The sequence below is a fragment of the Peromyscus eremicus genome, chromosome 10 (assembly GCF_949786415.1).
Source record: "Peromyscus eremicus chromosome 10, PerEre_H2_v1, whole genome shotgun sequence".
Lineage (NCBI taxonomy): Eukaryota > Metazoa > Chordata > Mammalia > Rodentia > Cricetidae > Peromyscus > Peromyscus eremicus.
In genome coordinates this window covers 68,420,835-68,446,925 of record NC_081426.1, presented here as the reverse complement: position 1 = coordinate 68,446,925, position 26,091 = coordinate 68,420,835, and the positions used below count along the sequence as shown (strand labels likewise).

General features: G+C 44.1%; 1 protein-coding gene across 1 annotated transcript in view; it reads right to left on the bottom strand.

Moving 5' to 3' along the window:
• Positions 1-267: 267 nt before the first annotated feature.
• Positions 268-26,091, bottom strand: part of Cep135 (centrosomal protein 135) — a 60,632-nt gene continuing 34,808 nt past the window's right edge. The window contains exons 15-26 of the mRNA XM_059276043.1: positions 25,564-25,715; positions 19,797-19,912; positions 19,569-19,723; positions 19,078-19,133; positions 18,241-18,409; positions 16,845-16,955; positions 16,122-16,307; positions 9,139-9,348; positions 7,900-8,102; positions 7,089-7,193; positions 3,934-4,046; positions 268-550 (exon numbers count right to left, since the gene is read on the bottom strand). Coding sequence (XP_059132026.1) covers positions 3,944-4,046; positions 7,089-7,193; positions 7,900-8,102; positions 9,139-9,348; positions 16,122-16,307; positions 16,845-16,955; positions 18,241-18,409; positions 19,078-19,133; positions 19,569-19,723; positions 19,797-19,912; positions 25,564-25,715 — 1,566 coding nt within the window. The 3' untranslated portion in view covers positions 268-550; positions 3,934-3,943. The remainder of the gene's footprint in view (positions 551-3,933; positions 4,047-7,088; positions 7,194-7,899; positions 8,103-9,138; positions 9,349-16,121; positions 16,308-16,844; positions 16,956-18,240; positions 18,410-19,077; positions 19,134-19,568; positions 19,724-19,796; positions 19,913-25,563; positions 25,716-26,091) is intronic.

Here is a 26,091-nt window from a genome sequence, read left to right as displayed (position 1 = left end):
TTAAAAAAATGGAGTTCTGCTATTAAGATGATATTTAAATATAAGCCCCTGGATGATAGACAGCAAATATAGATTGATGTTACTTAAGAGAAAAGCATCAAATGGACCGTTCTCTTAGTTCATCAAGCTATGGGTCTGAAAACTGAACAGGTATGAAAACTGAACACATCTAAATAATGGAAGGATATTTACATGCATATACTATGGCTCTTTAACAAACAGATTATTAAAGCATAATGTGAGTACATTAAATTAATTCACAGTATAAACATTTTAAGAAGCAATTTTAGTTGGGAATAATAAAAATACACATATCACATCAGTTAAGCACTATTATTAATACATATTTTCTTTTTTCACATATATGAAAATATACATGTAGGACTCTTTTAAACTAAACATTTTTACATAAATATCCACTGATTTAAATAAAGGCTGACAGAGGTAGAATTTGTGTCCATGTTCATGATTCACAGGAACAAGTGCTTCAATATTTCACTTCTCTTGTGCTCTCATAAAAATCCCGTGGGAACTCACTGAAAACCACTCTCTAAAAGGTGAGTGAAGAGAAAAATGATAGTTATTTAACATAGTAATAAAAAACTTAAATTCAATAGTGTCTTAATTACAGTCGCTAATGAAAACTTGTTTCCCAAACCTCTTCACATGTAAGAAGCACCACCCTACTTCCCGAAGTACTGACACATCATGACGAAAGCAGTGAAAACATCATCTGGGGTTGCTTACTCCCAGGGTCCCTCAGTGTGCCCGTGTGACACTGGGGCTAAAGGAGAACTATACATTTGGTCTCTGCCCCTTGTACCTGGCCCAAGGCTCCCAGGAAGTACTTGAGCGGTAAGAGTGACTCTGGGGATGCTGACCAGAAGACTAACGGTGAGGACTTCGGGGAGGGGCTGCTCACCAGGCAGGTGACGTTGGGTAGAGGAGGAAGGCCAAGGGCCCAGTGACCAATGCTGAGGATGTATCAGCTTGTTATGCCATGTACAGAAGCCTCTGTAAAGGCCCCAGTGGACCTTTCAGAGAGCTGAACACTTGGAAGTTGTGCTTGGAGAGAGAATGGAAGCCATACAAGGTCCCTGTACCTTGTGCTTGTCCGGCCATTCATTGCTATCATTTGGAGTAACTGGGTAACCATAAGCAAAGTGTGAGCCCCTGGCAAACTCAATCAAACCTGGGAGGAAAACCTGGAGGACCCTAGGTTTAACAGCAGGTAGGTCAGAAGCACATTCTCCTGGGGCTGTATTGGCACCTGATGATGGGAGGAGTCTTGTTAACTGACCCCTTCCCAATGGGGTCTGACTCTGTCTTCAGGCAGAGCAGTGTAAAGAATGGAGTAAAACTGTAGGACACCTAGTTGGTGTGTGATGGAGAACAAATTGCCAGAAGGGTTGTGTTGACTGGGTGGCACTAGGAAAAACAGGTTTTCCTATCTCCTGTGGTATTAATATAAAGAAAATCAGAGCAAAAATTGGGTTATATATTTTTACTACTAGAGACTTACTAAGCTGAGAAACTATGTCATGTGTATGTCATTTGTTTCTGAGTGCTCATTGGAGAAATCCTTTCAAATTAGTTTCAGTAACATTACCCAGAAACAGCTCCAAAACTGGATTACTGGTTAATAAACAAGTTGCAACGCTGAGAACTGCCAATTATTACAAAATTAAAAGCTGTGAATCTGTTAACAGCTATGAAGGTTTTCTAACCACATAGACTAGGAGGGGTGTAACTCCGGGAAGTGAGTGCTGGTGAGGGTGGAGAAGCAGGCCTAGACAGTGCTGATGGGTATCAACAGCGAACTTAGGTGGAGCATGCCCCGCAGAGGCGGGCTAGCAGGTAAAGTGCTCACCACGAAAGATGAGGGTCTGAGGTCAGATCTCTACCTCCCCTCCCATAAGTGCTGGCCCCTGGGTAACCCCTGAGATGGGGACACAAAGAAAGATGGATTTCGGGGGCTCACTAACCACCCAATCTAACTAAAGTGGTGAGCCCCAGGTTCAATGAGAGACCCTGCCTGAAAAAGTAGGATGGAAAGCAAGAGAGCATCCAGCATTGACATCTGGACTTCACATGTTCACAGACAGGCTAGCACAACACACATGTACACAAACGTTTACTCTAGATGCTGGGAATCAAACCAAGGGCCTCGTTGCTGTTTGGTGAGCACTCTCCCACAGTGAGGGGAAGGGTCCCCAGCCCTATTATGGGAGGCTCTTTAAGAAGCCCAAGAATCCCTGAGTCCCCAGGAATTTTTTAGGGAATCTACAAATCTGCAATAACTCAAGGTGAAAGAGAAAAGTAAATGTTGTAAGAATGTAAACATTAAGGCAAAAAGTAGCAATCAGGCATCTTTAGACCTGGACACTAAACACTGACCCCAGTATGTGAAAGCACAGAGCAACCAGTGTTTGTAAGGGACTTTGAGCCTCTGAGGAAATGCTAATTATCTTCTACACACAGCACTTCTATTAAAAGAGGCCAAGAAATGCATCACTTTAAAGAAACTGACTCAACCATTTCTGTCAGTGAGTGTGCATTCTTCGTCACTATCTGTCACAGCCAGGGTCTGACTCAGGCTTCTTTCCTATCTCCAGGGAATTAGTACACTCCTTAACCTCCATCTCGGCCGAAGGTATCAGATCCTCATGTCTATGGAAGCTTGGACAAAAGTGACCTCAGCAATTTCAGTCCTAAGTCTATACTCAGGGCGCTCTTCCTAACGACTACCAAATGCCTGTCAAGCATAGAGCGTAAACTAATGGTGTATGTTCACATCAGGGTACTCCACTGTGCAGCAATAATAACCATCCATAGCGCATGTATCAGTGGCTGGATCTCATAAATGCACCACTGAGAATAAGAAGCCAGAAACGTACAGTTTCACTGATAAAATCCAAAAACAAACAACAAAGATTCTAGGCTTTAACAGAGCAGAGCTTGTGGCTAGAACCAAGGGAGGTAATACGCGTTGTCTTGGTGCACATCAGCTGTGTTCAGTTTAATCCCAGTGAGCCATGTACCTCAGATATGGCGCCTTTTCTTGATTCTCTGTCTGAGGCAGGGTCTCATGTAGCCTAGGTTGGCCAAAAACTCACTATGCAGCTGAGGATGACTTTGAACTCCTGACCTTCCTGCTTCCACCTCCTAAGAACTGGGAACACAGCTTTCTGAACTCATCCTGAGATCCATTTCAAACTCTTACTGCTCTTCCTATGTCTGGTTCCTACACTTCCTGTGTGGCTCAGGCACAGCTGTGAGGCAGATCCACCATGGACAAGACTCCACTCAACCTCTCTGGATCCACCCTACAGTGAGGACAGACTCCAGGCCCCTTCTGAGTTAGACTCAAGTCTACACCTGCATGTGACCTCACCGCACACACTACCTTTCAAACCTCTCTCCCACGTTACTTCCCTACAGCTCACCACTCCTGCCCACCCGAGTGCACCGTGCCTCACCGTTCTGTCCCTATGCCTTTCCCACTCTCATCAGATGTCATTTGTACTTGGTACTTGGTTATATCATCCTGTGACAGCTCATATTTCTTAGCAATTTGCGGTGGCTTTGATTCCAACCCCATGACTCCTCTGCAGGGCTAAGAATGACCCCAAGGTTCCTGCATGCAAGGCAAGTGCTCCTTTACAGACCCACATTCCGAACTCTTTCCTTTGCAGTTGGGTAAAACTGACACACAGTGAAATGCACAGATTGCATCATCAGTTGATGAGTGTTTACCAGTGCACGGACCAGGTAACAGCTGCCATGTCCCCAACACACAGAACATTTCCATTGCTCCCGGGAACTCCCCTGAACGCCTTTCCAAGCCATCTCTTTTTCCCTGACAGGGACAACAATTCCAAAATTTTTACAACTACACATTAGCTTTACCTGTCCTTGGGATCTGATACATACCTCCTGATGACTATGCATTTATGTGTTCAGGGGACTGTAAAGGAGATCTCAGAGTAGAACTCAGAGGTGACATAGGAAGACCAAGTCGACGTACCTCTTGGATTGCTCGTTCTCTGTGAGTGAAGATCACAGAAGAGATTATATGCAAGCACCATGAAAACTCACAAAGTGGCTACTGGGGTTATTAGTCAACTAAACAACATGTGTTAGTATATTAGTGGATTAGTATTCCTACTACCTTTATTTTAGTTTATTATTTTGTCTTTAAAATGAGGCCTTATTATGTTACCCCAGGCTACCCTAGACTACTCAGGGACTCAAGTGATTCTCCTGTCTCATTCTTCCCAAGAAGTTGGACTACAAGTAGATAAAGATGCCTGGCCTAGCTTTACATACTTTTACCAAATCTGCAGGATTAAAATATACAGAGATTTATTTTTATTTCATGTGTATGGGTGCTTTGCCTGCACACATGTCTGTGCATAACACGTGTGCCTGGTGCCTGTGGAGACCATAAGAGGGTTAGTTATAGAAGGCTGTGGGCCACTATGTAGGTATCAGGTCCTCAGGACAAGCAGCCGGTGCTCTTAACCACTGGGCCATCTCTCCAGCCCTAATCTGTAGTTCTTTTTTTTTCAGGAGTGGGTAAAATATTTCAGTTAAAAGAATATGCATTAGAAGAAACTGTTCAAGGCAATTATGCTATAGCCAAGTCATAACATTAGGACATCAACAAAATAATATATTAGAAACATGATGATCACAATACATCTACTAAAAAAAAAGTAGGATAGCAAGTACACATTCAGAACCACACAAATCCACATAAGCCAGCCAGGGTGGCACATGCCTGTAACACCAGCACTTGGGAGGCAGAGGCAGGAGGAGAGAGACCTTGTCTCAAAAAATCAAACCAAAGCAAACAAAAAACTGATATACAACTAGATATTAAACTAAAAATATTAATAGTGACTCTAGGAGAGCTTACCTTTTTCTTTACGCTTTAATACATTTAAAAATGTATTTCTCAAGTGTTCTGTTAATGGCTCCTGCCTTTAGTCTGCTTCTGTGGCACTTGGTACAGTTAGCACCTGTTTCACCCTTATCCCTTCCTGGTTACCCTCACAGCCACGTCTTATCTTTACTGGGCCCTCTGCTTCTGCCTATTCCCACACCAGTGCCTTCTCCAGAGCCTGCTTTACAAGGTCTTTAATGACTCCAGCAGAGGGGAAATTCATCCTCCAGTAAGTCCATAAAATTCTACACTTGCCTCTACTCCTGCAGTTACACACTTCTTATTGGCTTCTTGAGATAGGTTAGGGCAGGCTGGCCTCAAGCTCACAATCCTCCTGCCTCAGCCTACTGAGTTCAAGGACTGCAGGTATGCACCATCATGCCTGCACATGCTGTTTACATTTGTTATTGTATGTGTGTGCGCATGTGTGTATCTGCTCAAAGGCAGTCATTTAAACATCTACATATGGAGCAATCACATGTCCTTTGCATGTCCCTCACTTGTCACTGCAGTCCCCCGCTGAGTACAGTGCTTCCACATTGAAGGCTTCCTCCTCATCTCTCTTTACACCTAACGAGCCTTCTCTGTGCTCAAGTCTCCCAGACGTCAGAGACCAAAGAGCCCACTTCTCCGTCACATGTTCTTTCCTGGTGTCTGGAGTCTGCCGGTGCCCACCGTCTCCTCTGCGGCTCCCCAGTCTCTGGCCCGGGCCTTTTCCTGAGTTACTCAGTACAGCTTTCCTTCCTAGCACAGTCCCTTCTCCCTTTCTTTTCTCAATATCACCCTGTCAAAGGAACTTTTGGAATACTTGTTCTTTCCAGATTTCTCCCTCAGTCCAAGAAGTGTGAACGAACACCCAGGACGCTGCTAGTGCACTGTGGCCTCTGAGGGTTACACACTGAGTTACTAGATTATTTTCCTGTCTCTTCCCACCCGCAAGGACCAGGTTTTGTCTTGAGGGTGGGGTGACAGTCCCCATGAGAGTGCTTCTCTTAGTCTGATGGGAAAGAGCAGGGAAGGCATGTTCTTGAGGCCCAGGGGTAAGGAAAGGGGATAGATCTTTAACTCGGGGCCATAGAGAGCGTGACTGAGGGTCTCGGAACTACAGAAAAGTGCGGTTATCATTAAGAAAGAGAAATCATTTTATACAGCTTAACATTCTACCTTCCAAATTTCAGAAAATCAGCACAGCTTTCAGACCAGTGCTGCAGTACAGCTCATTTCTATCTGAAGCCCCAACTACTGACGACACAGCAAATCCCCCGTACACTTCAGACAGCAGTTCATCAAGTTTTCATGCAAATGGGGAAGGAGTACATCTTTTAAATGATCTAATAGGCAATTTTAGCCTACTTGAGAACAAATCTTGGGTGTCTAAGAAAGAGCAACAGAGAAATACAACTTGGCTGTTGACTTGCAAATTTAGACTTTAATGGTAACTCATTTCTTTTTGGACACTGGTCTCCCAGGCTGGTCTTAAGCTCATGATTTCTCTGTCTCAGCATCCTGAACGCTGGGACACAGGTGCATGCCACTACATCTGGCGTGGTTTAACTGTTTAAGCAATATTTAGGGACTCAATGTTTTAACACAAAGCAAGTGAACTGAACTGTGAGCATGAACATGACTAAGGAGCAGGGAATACATTACAGAGGTTAAGGGCACGGGCTTTGAACTGAACAGATACGTTTGCATCATTACAAGTGTGCCCCAGTGTCCCATCATGTAGGCATAAGGGACTGGGATGATGATCAGTCATGTGCTGGTTGAGTGCCCAGCTCATACCTGCCAGCTGCTCTTATGGTACGATCGTATCATCATCTCACGATAATATGCTTTCAGAGCTCCCGAATGCACTGTATTTGGGGGGCTCTCGCAGGGACCTTTGCTATCTCCCTGTCTACACCGCACTGTCTCCCTGCAGGATGCTCCAGGAAGTGTGTCTACAGCAGCGCTATTGTCCTTACTGCAGGGATTCTGTCCTTACAGAATCTTTTACTCTGTGGGAGAATTATCCAAGAAATTCACTTTACATGTTAATACTAAAGAAGCTTGCTATTTGCAAGCCACATGAAATACTCATGGAATAGGATAGAAGATACATAGGAATACTGTGTAACGTTAAAAAGGGATGCCTTACCGTTCATATCTCTCGTTTGAAATCTGCCTTTTCAGATTATCATAATCTGCCTGCAACTGTGTCACTTTAGTCCGAAGCATGGAGGTTTCTCGGCTCTGGCTAGTCCTTAAGAACAAATGCAAAGATCTTAGAAATAAAAAATGAATGATCTGTTTGTAGAATCAAGTGCAAATATAAACAAAGGTGTCACTTAAGAACAGACACAGATCCTGGCTTTTTTCACATTCTTCTGGTTTACCATCAATTACGGAGTTGGTAGCATGCGCTGTACATGCAGCAGAACCCATGAACTAGAAACACAGGACGTAAAATGTCTTCCCTGGTTCTTCCTTGCCTCTTGCCTCAGGAAGAACCCTGTTTTCAACTCCCTAAATCCCTGTAAAGAGCCCATTCTGCACGCTCTCGAGCCCAGGCTCTTCCTTCTAGGATCACCTCATCCTCAGTCTCCTCGATGGTGACGAACACACTCATGAGGAGCGGATCTCACCTGCTCTAAGCCTCTGCCCATCTACAACACGGCTCAGCCTGACATGCTTTCCCCCACTGAGGCCTTTGCTCTCTACTCAAATTCAGGCTCTCCCCTGCAGCTCACTCCCCCTCCCACTGCCACACACCACTTAGGAGGAAGATGTACACACCTCCAGCTTCAAACCCCACGGCTCCTGAGCTAGTCCTCTGGATCCGGAGGCACCAGGCAAGAAAGCCAGGTACCATGGTCTGTGTGACATTCCCACACGGCCCTCGCTACCACAGAAGTGGAAAAGGCACCTGTGGTCAGCACTCCCCACACAGGCTGCTCCCTGACACTTACAGTTTGCTCTCCGAGAGGCTTAACTTCTCCTTCAGCAGCTGGATTTCTGTCTCCTTCTCGTGGGAGGTTAAATGGGAATGAAATTCTTTATCTCTGTTTGTAGCTAACAACATTTCAAGATTTTTAATTGTCTGTCTCTCACTCGTCAGTTGTTTTTTTAACAGTTCTGATTCTGATTTTACATTTTCCAACTCTGCCATTGCCTACAGAAAAAAAAAAACAAATGTAGTAAAAATTTAGGTTTAGTCTGAAAATTACTTATCTCAAAATATAATAGTGATTGACATCAATTGTTTCGTTTCTGAGTAATGGTTGAAGACTTCAAAACATTTCTTTAGTCATAAGAAAAGCATCACAAATTTAAAGCTATCTTTGCTACTTTTACTAAGGGCTTATTTGGCTGTAAGGCATACTTCATCCCTCACTGATTAGCACCTCCCTCCGCCCCCTGGGCCCATCAGCTAATGAGGTTCTCTGGTCTCTGCAGTACCTGACTCTTTTAGTATTGCTACCTCTCAGTATTGTGACTTTAGGCAGTGAACCCTAAAGACATACTCCTGTGAGAACACACACCAGCTTGCTCAAGGTCATGTCTCAATGTGGGAATGGGGAAGTCCAGTAAAGGAGATTTAGTTAACTAAAAATTTAAATGCCTTGAGATTTTTTTATCAAGAAAAATTCAACTTAGAAAAAACCAAACTAGCCGGGCGGTGGTGGCGCACGCCTTTAATCCCAGCACTCGGGAGGCAGAGCCAGGCGGATCTCTGTGAGTTCGAGGCCAGCCTGGGCTACCAAGTGAGTTCCAGGAAAGGCGCAAAGCTACACAGAGAAACCCTGTCTCGAAAAACCAAAAAAAAAAAAAAAAAAAAAAAAGAAAAAACCAAACTGTTTAATCTTTCAAATTTTACTTTGAACCAGAAAAAGAACGGATGTTCCTGATCTACAGGTAGAAAATGCCTACTCTCTTAAGTACCATCTATCCCAAACCCACTTTCATCCTTTCTGCTTTCTTGCAGCACTGGGACCAGACCCAGAGCATCAGGCACGAAGGTGAGGACTCCGCCCTGGACAAGCCTCCCCACCCTTACGCCTGACAGACAAATCTTGGCAGAGAATCTGTAGTCAAATCCACTTACCAAAACGAACGAACGGGGAACACAGGAAGAGGGACCGTAAAGTGACACCGTGTTTGAAGGACTCCCCAACGCAACGTGCCCAACCATCCCTGTCAGCACCTACCCTCTCAAGCTCCAGGCTTCTGGAATTCAGCTGTTGGGTCATGAGGTCTTTGCCTGAGTCGAGCTTAATGCAAAGTTCCCGGAGAGATGACAGATCGTGTAACGCTGTTGCTTTCTCATTTTCAAGATGTCGCAGCTCCTCCTCTAAGCGAGACATGGCTTTGGCCATCGATGAGATCTGAGCCTCGTAAGCGTGGTGTGCATTTATGTGCTGAGTAAAGACAACAGAACATAAAAGAACGTCATCAGTCACTTCAAGGGCAAGCCTTCAGAGACCGCGTCAGGAACCTGTGTAGCCACAAACTGACTTCAGAAAACAAGGGCCAGTTTCTGCATATGTTGAAATATTCTCAGGAAGTAATGTGCTATTTTAAGATGGCCTAGTTAATGCACAAAAGGAAGAGCATATAATTATTAATCATAACTAAATATCTCATGTATACATTTAGAAGATACAAAGATGAAAATTATGCTAAAATAGTGAACATGAGTGATTTTAAAGTTTCTTTTCTTCATAAATATCCCTTGTTATAACAGTATTTTCTCATCAAATAGCAACATTTAAAGTATATAAGTATATTTATATATATTTGCAAATCATTCTTTTAAATTCTAAATTTTAAAAGTAAGGTTTATTTTTATACTAAATACCTTAAATATATTTAAATTTAGTCCAGTTTCATTGGCCAACTTTGTAAGATTTTAGTAATTTTGAAATGAGAAAAATTTGAAATTCTGTTAAAAGACTTTCCTAAAATAATCCACATTTTAAGCTTCTTATCATTTAAATTTTATGCAATAATTATGAATTTATATGAACTCTACTTTGGGGTTTTAGGAAGACAGCCACTCTTAAAAACAAAATGATGTTACTGGAGTTCACAGAAATCAGTCAATTAAAAACTAATATTGTGCAATGAACATTATTCAATATCATAGCTACAGAAAATAAACAGTTGAGTTTTCTAGTACTTGTACACTGAGCAAACAGCAGTTCCCTCAAACAAACTAAAGCAGCACATAAGGCCAGGCTAGCAGTGCAGTTCCCAGGCAGGACACTTTCCTAGCATGCAGAAGGCCCAAGTTCCAGCCTCAGCACTACAGAAACAAATAAAACAAAACAAAAAAACCTATAAAAACCCATTTTATATACCACATAAGAATATTAGCAATAATAAAGAATAAAAAAAATAAGGAATCACTCCTGAGGAAATCTTAAAAGCAGAGACGCATTTCTTGAATAAAGAATTGTGGTTATTCTATTAGTTTGGAGGCCTGCCATTACAAACGGCTGCAAACTGGGTGTGGTGGTGTGATTTGGAGGTCCGCACAGGCTCACCGAGTTGCACTGTCCCCAGTTGGTGGCGCTCTTGCAGAGGCTGTGGAAATGCTGGGACAGGAGGCTTGTCAGAAACAGGACATCCCTGGGATGGGCTTGGAGAGTTTACAGTCTTGCCCACTCCTGCTCACTCTCTGCTGTGTGTGTGGCTGAAGGTGGGACCTTAGCCTCTTGTTCCAGCCTCCTGCTGCCATGTCTCCCTCAACCTGTTCTGGGTTCTCCCTTTGGATCTGGAAACCAAAATAAACTCCTTCTCCCCTAAGTTCCCTTTTGGTCATGGTGTTTTATCACAGTAACAGAAAAGTCACTAATGACACTGAATGTCATTATTTCCCCGTTTCCCCGTCAGATCTGGAGGCTCAAGCCATTACCCCTTTCTTCTTTTTTTTCTTACTCTATGTGTTATGGGTATTTTGCCTGCAAGTCTGTACGCGGTGTGCATGCAGTGCCCACAGAGGCCAGAAGAGGGCATCAGATCCCCTTGAAACTGGAGTTACCCCCTGTTGGGTACCAGGCCTCAAACCCAAACTCTCTGAAAGGGTTACCAGAGCTCTTACCTACCCAGCCATTTCTCCAGCCCTGCAAAGCCAGATGTTATGTTATCAGGGCTTAGCTCCTTCAGGAGACTCTGAAGCAGACAGTTATTTGCCTCTCTCCTAACTTCCTTTGGTGTTTGTGGCAACCACTTTGCCTTGTAGACATCTCTACCTCCTCCAGTTTCACAGTGCTCTCCCATGTCCCAAACCTGCCTCATTTTAGAGACATGGGATGTTCACTGGATTGTGGCCTGCCTTACCCAGCATGATCTAATCTTAACCACATCTACAAGGACATTCCTTTAACAAGGTCCCATTCACAAGCAGTTAGGCGCTCAAAGCACTTTTTCAGCAGTCATAACTCCACCTTCTCTGAAGTCCTCCACAGTTTAGGTTTTTCTCAAGCAGAAAACTCTCCACTGTATCCAAAATTCTTATTTAATAGGTTCAGTTTTCTGAATATATGTTTACTGTGGGGAGGAGGCGTGTGTGGAGACCACAGAATAACGTGCAGTGGTCGGTTGTGTCTCCCCATCGTGTGGGATCCAGGGAGAGAGCTCAAACCATCCGGCTTCCTGGCGAGTCCCTCTACCCACAATAATAGCATCAACTCTCATCTCACTTAGGCATCATCTAAATTAGACAATTAGACAGAAACAGGGCTCTGGTGCACTTTGGGGTAACATGTTTCTCTGATCAACCTCTAATGCTAGAAAACAAGTTGGTGTGTTGGACACGGAGCAGATGGCTCCGTTCTCAACACGAGAGGAGAGGGATGAAGGTGGCTGGCACTTGTGTGTCAGCTGTCACTCCTGTGACAAAATTCTCAAGAAGCATCTGGAAGGAAAACTGTACTGAGGCTCTCAGTTGTGAGATTTCAGCCCGTAGTCACTTGTCCCACTGCTTTCAGGCTGGGGTGAGGCACTCAGTGTATCATGACAGGAATGCACGGCCAGGGGACCGCTCACCCCATTGCACCCAGGAAGTTAAAGAGGGGTAAGGAAGGACCAAGGCCCAGTATCTCCTCAAAGATGCAGCCAGTGAGCTGACTTCCTCAGTGAGGCTCCAATGCCTTGCAGTAAGTAATATCACAGGCTGGTGACCACGTCTTCAGCCCACAGGACTGTAGGAGATGTGTGAGATTCAAACCTTAACCCTAGTCCAAGGTAAGTCTGGAATCGAGCAGGCCACCTTCTATTCGATTTCAAGTCTGAAGAGTAATATCTGTGACACTAATAGACTGTCCCCTGGGCCTCCCAGGATGGTCTGTCTCACTTTCTTAATCCTAGGGACAGTCACTACCTCTAGCCCCAATACTAGGTCCCACGTCCTCTGCTTCTGGTGGCAGTGGAAGACCCGCCAGCCTCTGAACTGCCCTGGGAGCTCCACTGTGGCTTCTGAGCCACTCAGTCATCCTTCCCTTTTCTTTTTTTTTTTTTTTTTTTGGTTTTTCGAGACAGGGTTTCTCTGTGTAGCTTTGCGCCTTTCCTGGAACTCACTTGGTAGCCCAGGCTGGCCTCGAACTCACAGAGATCCACCTGGCTCTGCCTCCCGAGTGCTGGGATTAAAGGCGTGCGCCACCACCGCCCGGCCCTTCCCTTTTCTTAAAGGCGACTAGCCATCAGGAGACAAGTAGCCACAGTGGCCCATCTTCACCTAGTAAGACCCCAGAGACTCAACGGCCTTTCTTCCCATCGCTTCATGTCTGTCCCCTCTGATCAAAGCTGGCAGTCTCTGCCAAGATGGCTGACTAGATCTGTGGCTCCCATCCTGTATCTAGTCACACCACGGGAAGCCTACAGGCTACTATGTGGATGGACATGCGGAAGTACTTCTGAAAGCCAGTAAGTTCTGGTTCCTTTACTTGATAGTTCTGTCTGCACCCTCCCTCACAATGAGGCTTCCTTCCCCACTGCGTGGACAGCTCACTGAAGTGGTCAAGCTCGTCTCTTTCATGTTCTACTGTATTCCCAACACTGTTCATAGTTTTGCCACGGTCCTCCTAACAGGGTCACCCTTTTCCAGTGTCCAGTAATATGTTCTTCAACTCTATTTGAGACCTCTTTAGAAGAAATAGTCCATATACAATAATACATGTATTCTGTACCTAAAAACCTTCTCTCCTCTTTTCCAAGTTTACTTACTTAGAGACAGTGTCTCCTGTAGCTCAAGCTGACCCAGAACTGACTAAATCAGTGACGATCTTGAACTCCTTCCAGGTGCTGGGAGAGGAGGCGTGTGCCACCACACCTGCGCTATGTGATTGTGGGGCTCAAAGTCAGGAGGCATGCATGCCAGGTAGGCATTCTAGCAACTGAGCTACATCCACCCCAGGTCAATTTCTCTCCTTTATGAAGCCCACAGTATCAAAACTTCTAGAAATTGTCTCTTTAAGACAAACTAGGCTTGTCTCACCACACACCTCAAAGCTTTTCCAGTTTCTTTTACCCAATTACCCAATTCTAAGACTTCCATACTTTCCAGTGTTTGTTACTGCAGTAACCCTCTTCTGGATCCCCAAATCTGAATGATGTCCTGGGGCTGCAGCAGCAAAGGGCCACAACTTTAATGGCTTAAAACAGAAATGTCCTCCTCATGGTTCCAGGGCTAGAAATGCAAATGTCAAATGAGTCGGTTCCTTCTGGAAATTCTGAAGCAGAATCCATATCCGATGTCTGCATCCAAGGTTCCAGAAGGTACCAGCTGTGATCCTAGCACTCTGGCCCCAGTCTTTGCATGGCGATTGTCCCTGTGTCTTTGTCTAAATCGCCCTCATTTTGTAGGGGTATTAGTTTTAGGTATGGCATCATTTTACTTGATTATATCTGCAAAGACACCACTGCAAAATAAGAGTCTAAGGTTCAGGACCTAAATAAATATATATTTTTGGAGGCTCTAACTTTATGTACTACAGAGTCATTACTTCCTTCTGAAAAATGAAAATTCTAAAATTATACTAAGAAAACAAATAGGCAATTTATTTATATCAAACTAAGAGTCCTTATTAATTAATTTAACTGAACTCAAAACTGTATTAATGAGCTGGGCGGTAGTGACGCACACCTTTAATCCCAGCACTCAGAAGGCAGAGGCAGGTGGATCTCTGTGAGTTTGAGGCCAGCCTGGTCTACAGAGCAAGTTTCAGGACAGACTCCAAAGCTACACAGAGAAACTCTGTCTCAAAAAACCAAAAAAAAAAAAAAATCAAAAAACCAAAACCAAACCAAAACAAAAAACAAAAACCACCACCACCACCAACAACAAAAAAACAAAAACAAAAAACCCTGTATTAATGAAATTTTTACTCAACTGTCATTATAATGAAAGCTAATTTCTCTCTAAATGCTGGGCCAGGGATAGTGCTCTTCACTCCTGAGCCATCTCTCTAGCCCTTTGCTAGCTCTTTGTTTTATCACAGCAACCACGACAGTAAGTAGCACACCATGTTAACAGCAACATGCCTATCAATATCTCAAATATGGAAATAAACAACTTCACCGAAAGGTAAATGGCTAAAGCACATTCTAATGTACTCTTTTTTTTTTTTTTTTTTTTTTTTTTTTGGTTTTTCGAGACAGGGTTTCTCTGTGTAGCTTTGCGCCTTTCCTGGAACTCACTTGGTAGTCCAGGCTGGCCTCAAACTCACAGAGATCCGCCTGGCTCTGCCTCCCGAGTGCTGGGATTAAAGGCGTGCGCCACCACCGCCTGGCCCTAATGTACTCTTATTCAGCCTCAGAAAAGGACAAAACATGACTCAGGACAAATAAATTCTGAGATTAAGTGAGCCTGGGGATGATGGAGTATTAGTATTATTAATCTCCATAGGGTGGAGATTAGTGCAGTGTTACAAATGTGTCATGCCACAGGATCACACACTTAAGAGGAGCTAAATGGCAAATCTCATGTCACTCCCTGTAGTGGGTACCTGTTCCACCTATGACCTCGAAGTACCAGCCCCTGGGGCGTGGCCTCGTGGTTAGCTTAAGCTCAGGGGCATGTATGGCCTGGCCCTTCTCTCCCTAGTGGTCTTGGATGGAGCGGATTGACTCAGGCGGCAGGAGCAGCATGGAACAGGACCTCAGCCCTCCAGGACCCCGTGACAATTTGCCTACTCTGTTTAGTGAGTTGTTTTCTCCAATTTATGTTCTAACAAACTCCATACACCCCGTAAGCAGACTCCTTTGGATTTCTTGCTATAACCCACTGTGGGAGTTTGAATGTAACTGGTCCCCATAAGCTCATAGGGAGTGGCACTATTATGAGGTGTGGCCTTGTTGAAGGAAGTGTGTCACTGTGGGGGTGGGCTTTGAGGTCTCCTATGCTCAAGCTATGCCCAGTGACAAAGTTCACTTCTGTAGATGAATAGCTAAACAGTCTTATTAAATAAAAAAAAAAAACATGGAGCCATATATAGGGGTAAAAACCTGAGAGATCAGAGGAACAGGAAAAGCCACAAGCTAACCTCACCTCACCAACACACAAAACTTAGATTAGTGGGGTTGGGGATTTAGCTCAGTGGTAGAGTGCTTGCCTAGCAAGCACAAGGCCCTGGGTTTGGTCCTCAGCTCCAGAAAAAACAAACAAACAAACAAACAAACAAACTTAGATTAATAAAAATGGGTTAATTTAAGATATAAGAGCTAGCTAGCAAGAGGCCTGCCATAGACCATACAATTTGTAAATAATATTAAGCCTCTGAGTGATTATTTTATAAATGGCTGCAGAATCTCAGGGACCGGGGTGGGACCAGAGAAACTTCCAACTACACACTTCCTGTTGCCTATGGATCAGGATGTAGAACTCTCAGCTGCTTCTCCAGAACCACATCTGCCTGCACGTCGCCCCCACCATGATGCTGATGGACTAAACCTCTGAAACTGTAATGTCTTCTTTCTAAGAGTTGCCATGGTCAGGGCGTTTCTTCACAGCAGTAGAAACCCTAACTAGGACACCACCTCTTCACTATAGTGACAAAGGTAACAGGCACCCAAGCAAGTTATGAGTGCAGTGGCAAGACCTTAGCTTTGAGCTGGAGGTCCGCAGCGGCCACAGCCTCCAAGTGTGTCACTTCCTGAGTGGTTTCCGCACTAGGCAGCAGCAGAGCATTACCTCCTGGATCTCCTTCTCTAGGAGATCCACTCGATCCCGCAGGTGTCTTCTCTCTGTGTCAATGGACAGCAGCTCCAGGCGGACTGAGCTATTCTCCCCCTCGGCTTGCTGGGCTTTGATCTCCCAGTCCTCAGCACGGTTGTGAAGCATCTGGAATCTATCTAGTAAGTCTTTGTTTTCATTTTCCTGGTTTAAGAACAATTACATTATTTCTAAGTCAGTACTGTCCATGGAACATCTCTATCATAAACACAGACACACACACACATACACACACACATACATACACACACAGACACACAGACACATACACACATACACAGACATACACACATACACACACACACACACACACACACAGACACATACACACATACACAGACATACACACATACACACACACACACACAGACACATACACACAGACACACACGTGCACAGACACACAGACACACACACACATACACACACACACACACACATACACACACACACACACACACACAGAACAGCTTGGATTTAGGAAACATCAGTATGTATACAAGCACTATACTAAGGTCCACGGGGAATATAAAGTTAGTAGGAATATAAAGTTAGTTACTCTCAAACATCTAATGTCTAATATCGAACCTCAAGTGTCCACTATCTAACACTGGAGGAGGAATTAAGGACAAAGAGCTCTCAGGAAGCCCGTCTTAAGTGCAAGCCCAACAGTGTCTTCACCTTGGCGGCCATTAGGCTCTCCCACCGTGACACCTCAGTGATGTACTTGTGGACGCGGCTCTTCATCTCCTCTTTCTCCTGGACTGCTGCTTCCAGTTCCATGGAGATTTCCTGTAAGGCAGCAAGGCAGAAAGGGGCAATGTCAAGTTCTGGTCACGTCCAGCAGAGCCTTTGGGATCAGAGAAGAAACAAGGGAAAAACCTCTACTCTGTGATTTTTCATGTATTCCCCTGACTGACCGTGTGTGTGTGTGTGTGTGTGTGTGTGTGTGTGTGTGTGTGTGTATGTGTGTGTGTGTGTGTGGTGTGTGTGTGTGTGTGTGTGTGTGTGTGTGTGTGTGTGGTGTATGGGGCACAAGCCCATGCACAGAGAGAGCGTAGGGGAGGATGCCAGGTGTCCTTCTCTACCACTCTCTCCCTGTTCTCTCAGACAGGCCTTCACTGAAGTGAAACTCCCATTTCAAAGAGGCCGGCTGGCCAATAAGCTTCTGCGATCTGCAGTCTATGACCTCCAACTCTGCCAGGCATTTTTGTGTGTGCGGGGGATTTGAACTCAGAACCTCTTACTTCATCTCCCAGCAAGCACTCTTAGCCACCAAGCCATCTCCCCATCCGTGATCTGGACTTTTAGCAAACTTTTCCACAAAACTCCCATGACAGTCTTGACCTTGTATTTCATTTTACGTCAGGGCTGATTATAGTCAGTAGTTGACATTAAAGAGTTGACATATCTACTGTATGATTGATACTGAATAATAATACTAAGAGTAATTTTCTAAACATAAGACATCATTGGTCCTTAGAGCATAATCCTATAATAAACTAGTACAAACAAAACTGCTACCTTACAGTATCTGCCATCTAAAATACCCTTTTATTTACTTAAGATATCTCTAAGACAACGGAAGTTAAGTGCAGATTACTAAGACCTGCCATGGGTGCTTTATAAACAGAGAAAAGCTGTCCTAAGAGTAATGCTGCTGTCCTCACCCAATGCTGTGACAATGACTTCTATCACAGAGAAAGCCACGCTCCTGAGCAACAAAAACCAAATGATATCAGGCCTGGTGACACATGCCTGTCATTACTATACTTGGGAGGCCAAGAAGAGGATCAAGATCAGCCTTGGCTACACAGGGAGTTCTAGGCCAGCCTGGGCTATATATAAATAAGTATGAAAAAAGTTCCACTCCAAATGGAGACTGCAGTTGCGCTGATTCGATGCCTGTGATGCTGCATTCTAAAAACTGTCCTTGCTAACGCTCGGACAGCCACCATCCCCTCAAGGACTTACACTGCTTCCATTCAATACCATGGCATTTTAGAAGAAAATATTTAGAAGTTGAATACTTAGCAAAGAAGGAAGTTCTGTGCAAAATCTCTGCCTGGCTTCATACCTGGTTTTCCCTTGCCATTGTGGCTAGGTCATCTTGTAACCTTCTGTTTTCCTTAAAAGAGATCTCTCTAGACTTCCCAACATCATCAAGCTCTTTGTGAGCTGCATCCAGCTGCCGTCGGAGGCTGCTTATCTCTCGGTCTCGACTAGCCAAGGTGTCCTTTAGCTGGCTGTGAGAGAGTGGTGTGGCAATAATAAAGCGTTACGGAAAACTCCAGCTTACTTAAAATTAGACTCTAGCAATCTCAGTACGTGTATGAACACAGCTGCCTGCGAACACTTATTAAAATGCTCAGGTACTTTAGATTCCTATCAACCGTTATATGCAAATCAAGCCACAAAATAAATAGTAGTATTCCACAAGTTAAGCAAACACAACATTTTCAACTGTTCGGAACAAAACAGAATATAAAACTATATTTAATATTGGGTGTTTACATTTCCATTATTATATAAAACATAAAGGCATGTAAAATAAATATAATTAGTGACTTTTGTTTTTAGATGGCTTAAATTCTTTCTGGAGACCAGATAGAAAATGTAAAGTTTTTAGCGTGCTCAGGACAGGTTTAATTAACAACAAATGTATCTTCGATGAGACGATCGGGACTCGAACAGATGACTACATAACATACGGAGCATGTAGATAAAAGCACAGGAACAGGATACAACAGGGGCAGAGGGCAAGGCAGAGCACGCCACTGAGAAGGCAAGGCTGCCCCTGGCAAAACCGGGAACATCACAGGAGACGTTCTCCTCTCACCAGACTGCTAACTAGGTAAGACCTCATTCACTGAAAATTTCCCAAACACAGAATTCCCTTTCATTGATTGCTTACCTCAAAGATGTTTCATACTCTGTGATTGTGACCTTCACCTGGGCAATAGTTTTCTCCTGAAGAAATTGCAGAAACATAAAAGATTCTAAGTCATTCAGAGTGAATCATCCTTAGCCAAATTTGCATAATCTGCTACATTTAGATAGTAAGTAGTCAAAGATGCACTTCAATTACATAAATCATACACAAAGCAAGCTCTAAGCAAACATAGCTCTATATCCATCTGTATGTCACATCCTGGCATGCTTCTACCCACCTAAGAACTGAAGTGGTTTCTTTCAAGTGTGCTGTAATGAGATACAGATCACACTCTAGAAACAGATCAAATCCCACCTTAAAGGTTCCAATTGCTAGGCTAGAAGGAAATTGAGATCTGTCAAAGACAGCCGTGGGTCTCAGGCATTAGCCATGGGCTGTAAGAACTGCATACTTCAAGGAGAGAATGACATGTCTCCTGCTGAGACTCGGGAGGACAGGTGACAGACACCTACTTTACTGGTGAGGCTGTCTTGCAGGCTGGCGATCTTCTCTGTCTTCTCATCCACAGTCTCCTGGAGGAAGTCCTTCTCTTTGTCAATCACGTCAATGGTCTTCTTCATGGCTTGAGTTTCCTCGCTCTGGGACGCCATCTTACGGCTCAGTTGCTCTACAGAGAGCGAGCAATGTTTGTTAGGCGGAGGCTACTGAGGCTGGCAAAAGCAAAACTTCAAAAGGCTCACCTAGTTTTTCCTCCAGAATTTTAATTTCTTCTTGGGCTGATTCAAGTTCACCTCTTTTTAGGGCAAGCCGGTGCTGATAGTCATCTAGTGACCGCTGTAGCTGATCGTTTACCATCCTAAATCAGTGGACAAAAACAAATAGCATTCTTTATCTCGCTCAGAAACAGCTTTGTTAAAATATTTTGATTTATCTAACTTTCTTTTATTTCTTATTATAAAGCTCTCCAGTGTAATCAATGGCATTCTATTATACAATATTATTCTTGCTGTCCACAATTTTTCTCCAATATGGTTCCATCTTTCTAAAAATAATATGGTATAAAAATGAAATTAATTGTATATTCTCTTCTAGAAGTTTCTCGGTAGTACAGGTCTCCTCAGTTTCCTAACATCAACCCCCTTTTCCTCAAACTCTATTCCTGATAGTGGAGATGAAGAGAAAGCCCATGGCTGGGCACTCCACTCGTCCTAAGCCTTCGCCATTCTGACCATGTGAGCTCATCATCTGGCTTCTTTGACTCTGAGTGGCAGTGGCTGTAGGGTACAATAACCTGAGAAGGCAGGCGGGCATTTCTTACAGTGCAATGGGTTAAGACTAAAGGCTGGTTTCGGGGAACCAGGGAAAGGATTCACGGAAGCGGGGGCAGTCCCTGGTGAAGAGTGTCTCCAGAGTCTGTTACTAGTTGGAAGTGACTGTTCCTCTTCAGAAGGAGCATCCTGTGACAGCACGTCTTGGCTCTCACAGTCACAGGCTTCCAAGTGCTTCTAGCTCTGAGTGGGAAGCATTTACCCAGCCTGGCTGGAAAGACCGTTCTCACCTCAGGCCGTTGGCTAGGAATAGCTTCCTTTGGGTTTCCACTGAGGACAAGACATTGAAGAAGACACTAATGGCAGCTTGCTTTGAGATGACTAGTGAGGAAGAGGTCTGGTTCCCAAAGCAATGAGTAAAACGGGACACTTCTACAGAAATATAGAAGTTGTACAGCAATACTGGGTATTCTGAAAGAAAACACTCACACTGAGCACCCTCACAGCAAGTGAATGGTGATGACTGAGAGGCAGGAAGGGCCATCAAACTGGACTGACTTCTGGAGAACTGTACAGCTGAGCCAAACCAGGGAAGAAAGACACCAGGTCCAGGCAGTTTTACCTGGGAAAAGTATCTGCAATGCATGTGGCTACTCCCAAGACCTAGGGCCATCGTGTGCAGGGACAGCATAAAGGGGAGGGACTGTGTACACGTGAGTTCATTGTTCCTGGGGAAGTTCCACTGGGACTATTATCTCAAGTTTACTAAAAAAAAAAAAAGTCCTTGTCCAGGGTCACAAACCTTCCAGGGCAGAGGCAAAGGTACAATGTAGGCTGCTTCATATCGCTTTCTGCTCAGAATGCAGAGACCAATGCCCTAAGCAGACAGGAAAATGGAGTGGCCACAGAGGCCTTGCTGAAGAGCCAACAGTCGGCGGCGCTTCAGACTCTAGGCAGAACTAGCGTCTCCTGCAGGTAACTTCTGAATGGGGGCTTTGCTCATGGGAGAGGAGCTGGCAGGGGCAGCGGGGTAACATGAAGACTGACAGAAAGGAAGCCCTTAGGTGAGTCCTAGTAACACTTTGGCTCTTGTGCTCCAGTCCAGAGAAGAGAAGGACAACAGTCTCACTGAAGTGCCGCTGCCCAGTCTTCCTGACAGAAACTGAGAGGGGCGCTCACGAGGGAGAGCTGAGTTACCGCCATTTTATTGTAAACTCGAAGAGAAACTTTGCAAACCAAGTTGTCGGTAAAAATGAACCAGTTTGAACTTAATTCTGGCTCTCCATCTAATAGATCTTTGTGTGCGTGGCTCCAGTCACCTCTCAGCCTCAAATTCCATTTATATTACAATGATTATGCATTCTCAGTTTATGGGACAAAACTATTTCCTTTCATGACAGGGTACATCTAAAACATCTTTAAGACATTTCTTAAATGTTCCTTCCTCCATCATAAATGTTTCAAATTCTATAATGAAGCCCCATCTAAGAGAGGTGGGTTTGGAAATTCAATGCCTATTACAGGAAAGCGATGGTGAGCTTTCTTGGAGGCTCTCCTATGAGACCTAGGTGCTAGCCCATTACGAAGGCTGTGGATAGCATCACGTGGTACACCACAAGAGGAGGAGGGACGGAACAATTTTATTATTAGCTCCACAAGCTCAGCCACTGTCATTCAGTAGCAACATTCTTGTTCTCATTGTTAAGAAAATATGGCAGGCATGCCCCAGAGACAGTTTCAGACATCCCACACAACCTATGATTCTTCTTTTCCTTATCTAAAATGATTCCTAATTCCTCGCACATATTTCTCAAGGGAAACCAGCTGTATGTATCTGAATATATCTAATATTTCTGAGTATATCTAACATTTTTAATATATCTGCATATTTCTGAATAGATCTAAACAAATTCCAGTAAAACAACTGATACCTATTGGCATAATCACAGATCCACCTAGAGTTCATAGGTCATTTCCAGGAAACTCTGTTACAGCATGTTTTCCATCCTAAATAAGTATGTGACACTCCTGGCTTTAACTGATGTACGGAAGGAAGACTAAGGTAGCAGAGGGCTGAGCTGAATGCTCATGGTTCCAGGACTCCAGATGTCAAGTGGGAGGAGCACTTGAGCACAGGGCTCCAGATGATGAGTGGGAGGAGCACTTGAGCCCAGGACTCTAGATGTCAAGTGGGAGGAGGACTCTAGATGTTCAGTGGGAGGAGCACTTGAGCACAGAACCCCAGATGTTGAGTGGAAGGAGCACTTGAGTACAGATTCTAGATGTTCAGTGGGCGGAGCACTGACTTGAGGTCAAGTCTGGGCAATAGTGACAACCCACAAAATAGTGTCTTGAGAACACTATAACAACTTTCATGTGTCACTGTTTGCCAGCAGTTACAAAGATCAAGGCTGTCTGCTATGGAGTGACTGAGAAAAGTGAGTTGTATAAGTGGTCTGGAAAACAGTCTGTTCCTGAGCAAGGCTTGACAAACCATGGCCTAGTGCTTATTTCTTTCCAGTTGCAAAGGGTTTTTATGATTAAGTGAAAAGAATCTCCAGAGGAAAACATTTTGTGACATGAAAATTAAATGAAATAAAAGTAACTGTGTTATTGGAAGAGAACCATAATCATCAACTTACACATGGTCTACAGTGACTTTTGCATTTCAGAAGCCAGTTTTCAAAGGTGAGAAGGAACTGCCCGGCCCACATAGTCTAAACTACTGAGGACTGACAGGAAGCTTGCTGACTCGGGCTCTGGCTAGCATGAGGAGGCATCAACTGCCATCATCCCAGCACACAGACATTTCCTTTTCATATTGTGGCGGTTAGGGTGAGCCTGTGCACTGCTAGACCTCATTAAATACTGCAGCACAAGACAGACAGGAGTCATTCACATTTTCAAAACTGCTGTTTTAACACTGTCTTCTGATGCTCCACCAAGAAACCAGACCAAATAGCCTCTCTGTCTACAATCAGAGCTGTGCCTGATCCAGGAGGCCTGTTTGGAAGAATGGAAATTTGGTGAAAAAAATCCTAACACACAGGAAGGGAAAGAGTAGATGGTCCATGAGGTAGAAGAGCATGTACCTGAGAATCAACTTCCTGTATGGGACATCATGTGATCAGAGTACTCTACGAACTACAATGGAAACGGCACAAGGCTTGCTCCGTGTTCTCCCACTTCTGTAAGGGTTTACTGTGGTTTGTGTCGGGTTTAGAGCTGAATTTGGACCTGACAGCTCGAACTCAAGTTTTACCAGTGTTTACCAAGGGAATGTGAAGACACACTGTTCTTAGAGATAGTCTCTGTCTGTCTCTTTCTGTCTCTATCTCTCTCACACACACACACAGATGGGGGGTAAGGAGAGAAAGAAAGAGAGGAGAGAGAGAGAGAGAGAGAGAAAGCGAGAAGAGAGGAGAGAGGAGAGAGAAACAGAGAGAGAGACAGAGAGACAGAGAGACAGAGAGAGAGAAGAGATTTGGTTGGTGTAAAGCAGGGTTCTAAGATCATGCAACATGCCAGGTTATACAGGCAGAGGACAATTCTCATAATCTTCTCTTCCCGCACAGTGACTGAACGTCACGTAGGTGAAGGCAGAGCGGGCTGAACTCATAAGAGAAAGTAGTATTTTCATAGTACCAGAACAAAAACTGCAAAGGAGCTAACCACCGGACTAAGGCACCCAAAACAGGCCAACCACAGCGGCTGTTTCTAAGGTCATCTGTGAGGAAAAGAAAGAGGTGGTTAGGATCTGAAGGAAAAGAAAAATGCCAGCTCCAGGGAGCCGGACACAAAAGCAAACAGGGTGGATTAGCAGTTCTGCAGACAGAGCTACAGCACCACACCTGGCTGTACTCTGGAGCTGAAGACCTGGCCAGCAGAGGGGCTAGCTCCCCGGCTCTCCTCCACAGAATACACGCAGACAGGAGGATGGGCGAGGGGAGGAAAAGCTGTCTCCTTTAGCTTTTCCCAAAGCCCATGTGATAGATGGCGGCCGGTGAGGCATCAAGGGAGAAAAGGTAAACGAGGCATCGGCAAGCCTGTTCCTGGTCAATAATAACCTTGGCCTTCCTTCTCCTAACGACTCTTCCCAGGGCAGTGCTGTTGCTCTTCTACATCCTGCTGTGACTCCTGGTTCGGGATGTGGGTCTGTCTGACTCTCCTAACCTCTTTTCGTCTTTCTGAATTGTAGGTGAAATTCTTGAACTTGTTCTTTATTTCTCAACTCAGTTTTCTACAGTAGCCAATCCAGTTACTGCTCAGGAACCTTCCAGTGGTAACCTTAATCAGTCTTTTTAAAAATGACCATCACTGCCATCCTTTCTGATCGCAGTTACTGCTTCATTACTGAGTTTCATAGATAAAAGTTTTGTTGACATTTGAAAATTTCTTCCTAATTTTTACGGTAAATATAATTAAGAAAAAGAGATTCCCCAACCCTTCAGAACAAAGCCTTTCTGCTGATCTTCAGTTACTTTTTGTTCTATTTATTTATTTACTTGTTTATTTATTTATGTTTGCTTATGACAGCTTTACAACCGGGGGGTGGGGTGGCTAACACTGTTAGCTTTTATTTCTTTAAGTTTTATGTACTTGAAACTAACAAATGGCTAACCAGGGATCTAGTATCCTAATGTATACAACTGTACTACTATTTCATTCCCATATATGTCACCTTTGGATTTTATGAAAGAAACATTTCTTAAATTTGCCTTTTGCCCTCAAAGCTCATCGCTACTGTCTCAGTCCTTACCTGTGACCTCATCGCCTGTCTCTAGGACTCCAAATCCATGCTCTATGTGCTATCAGAGTTAGTTTCCCTACCCTTCGGCTAATTTTTCGTTTTCTAAATCGGAAAGGGTTAAAAAAAGGACATAAAACATTCAGAATTTCTATTATTTTAAAGGAGGAGAGAAAAGGGAGGCAATGATTCATAAGGTAGAAGTTCTAGAAGCTCCAGGAGTCCTTCCCTACAGAGCACAGCATCTTGAATATCTACTAAAGAACTTCTGATGAGCACGTCAACTTGTGAAAGTTCCAAGACTACAGATACCCAGATCTCTCCAGATTCCCTCAGTAAGTTAGAGCACATGCAGACCTTCTCACATCCTTCCTAAAAGCTCCGGGAAGACTGTCCCATGAGGCTAACATGGAGCAGAAGAGCATGGTTATGAACCTTGCATAACCAGAAGAAGCGTGTCCCCAGGGTGAAGGAAATCTTTAACAGACTTACCTAAGAGAGTTCATCTCTGTTTTCTGATGAGAGGAGTCCCCTGTCACGTGGCTAAGCTGTTGAGCTTGGAGCTTTGACATGTTCTCTAGGGACTCTACTGTCTCTTCCAATAGTAATATTTTAGACTGCAATTCATATTTTTCATTTTCAAGCTATAATTTAAGTTTAAAACATTAATAAGCATATATATGGTAATGTCTTACTTTTTCATAGGTACTCTTTACTAATATTTCTAGAAGACAATTATGGAAATATATTAGATTGTTAAAACCCTAAACGTTAACTGTACTCTTAAGAACGAGATGTCAGGATGGGAGCATCCATTACCTTCCCTCACTATCACCATGGCAACACAAGAAAACATGTAAACGCAATGACAGAAAAGAAACAGGAAGGGAGCCTAAGCAGGACGAAAAATAAGAGGTGCTTCCTAAAACACAAACAAAACCCACAAAAATCCCTCCACGGTTCATCTCCAGCTTTTGGAACCAATAGACCCCCTCCCCCCAAAAAAACCTCAAAACCTGC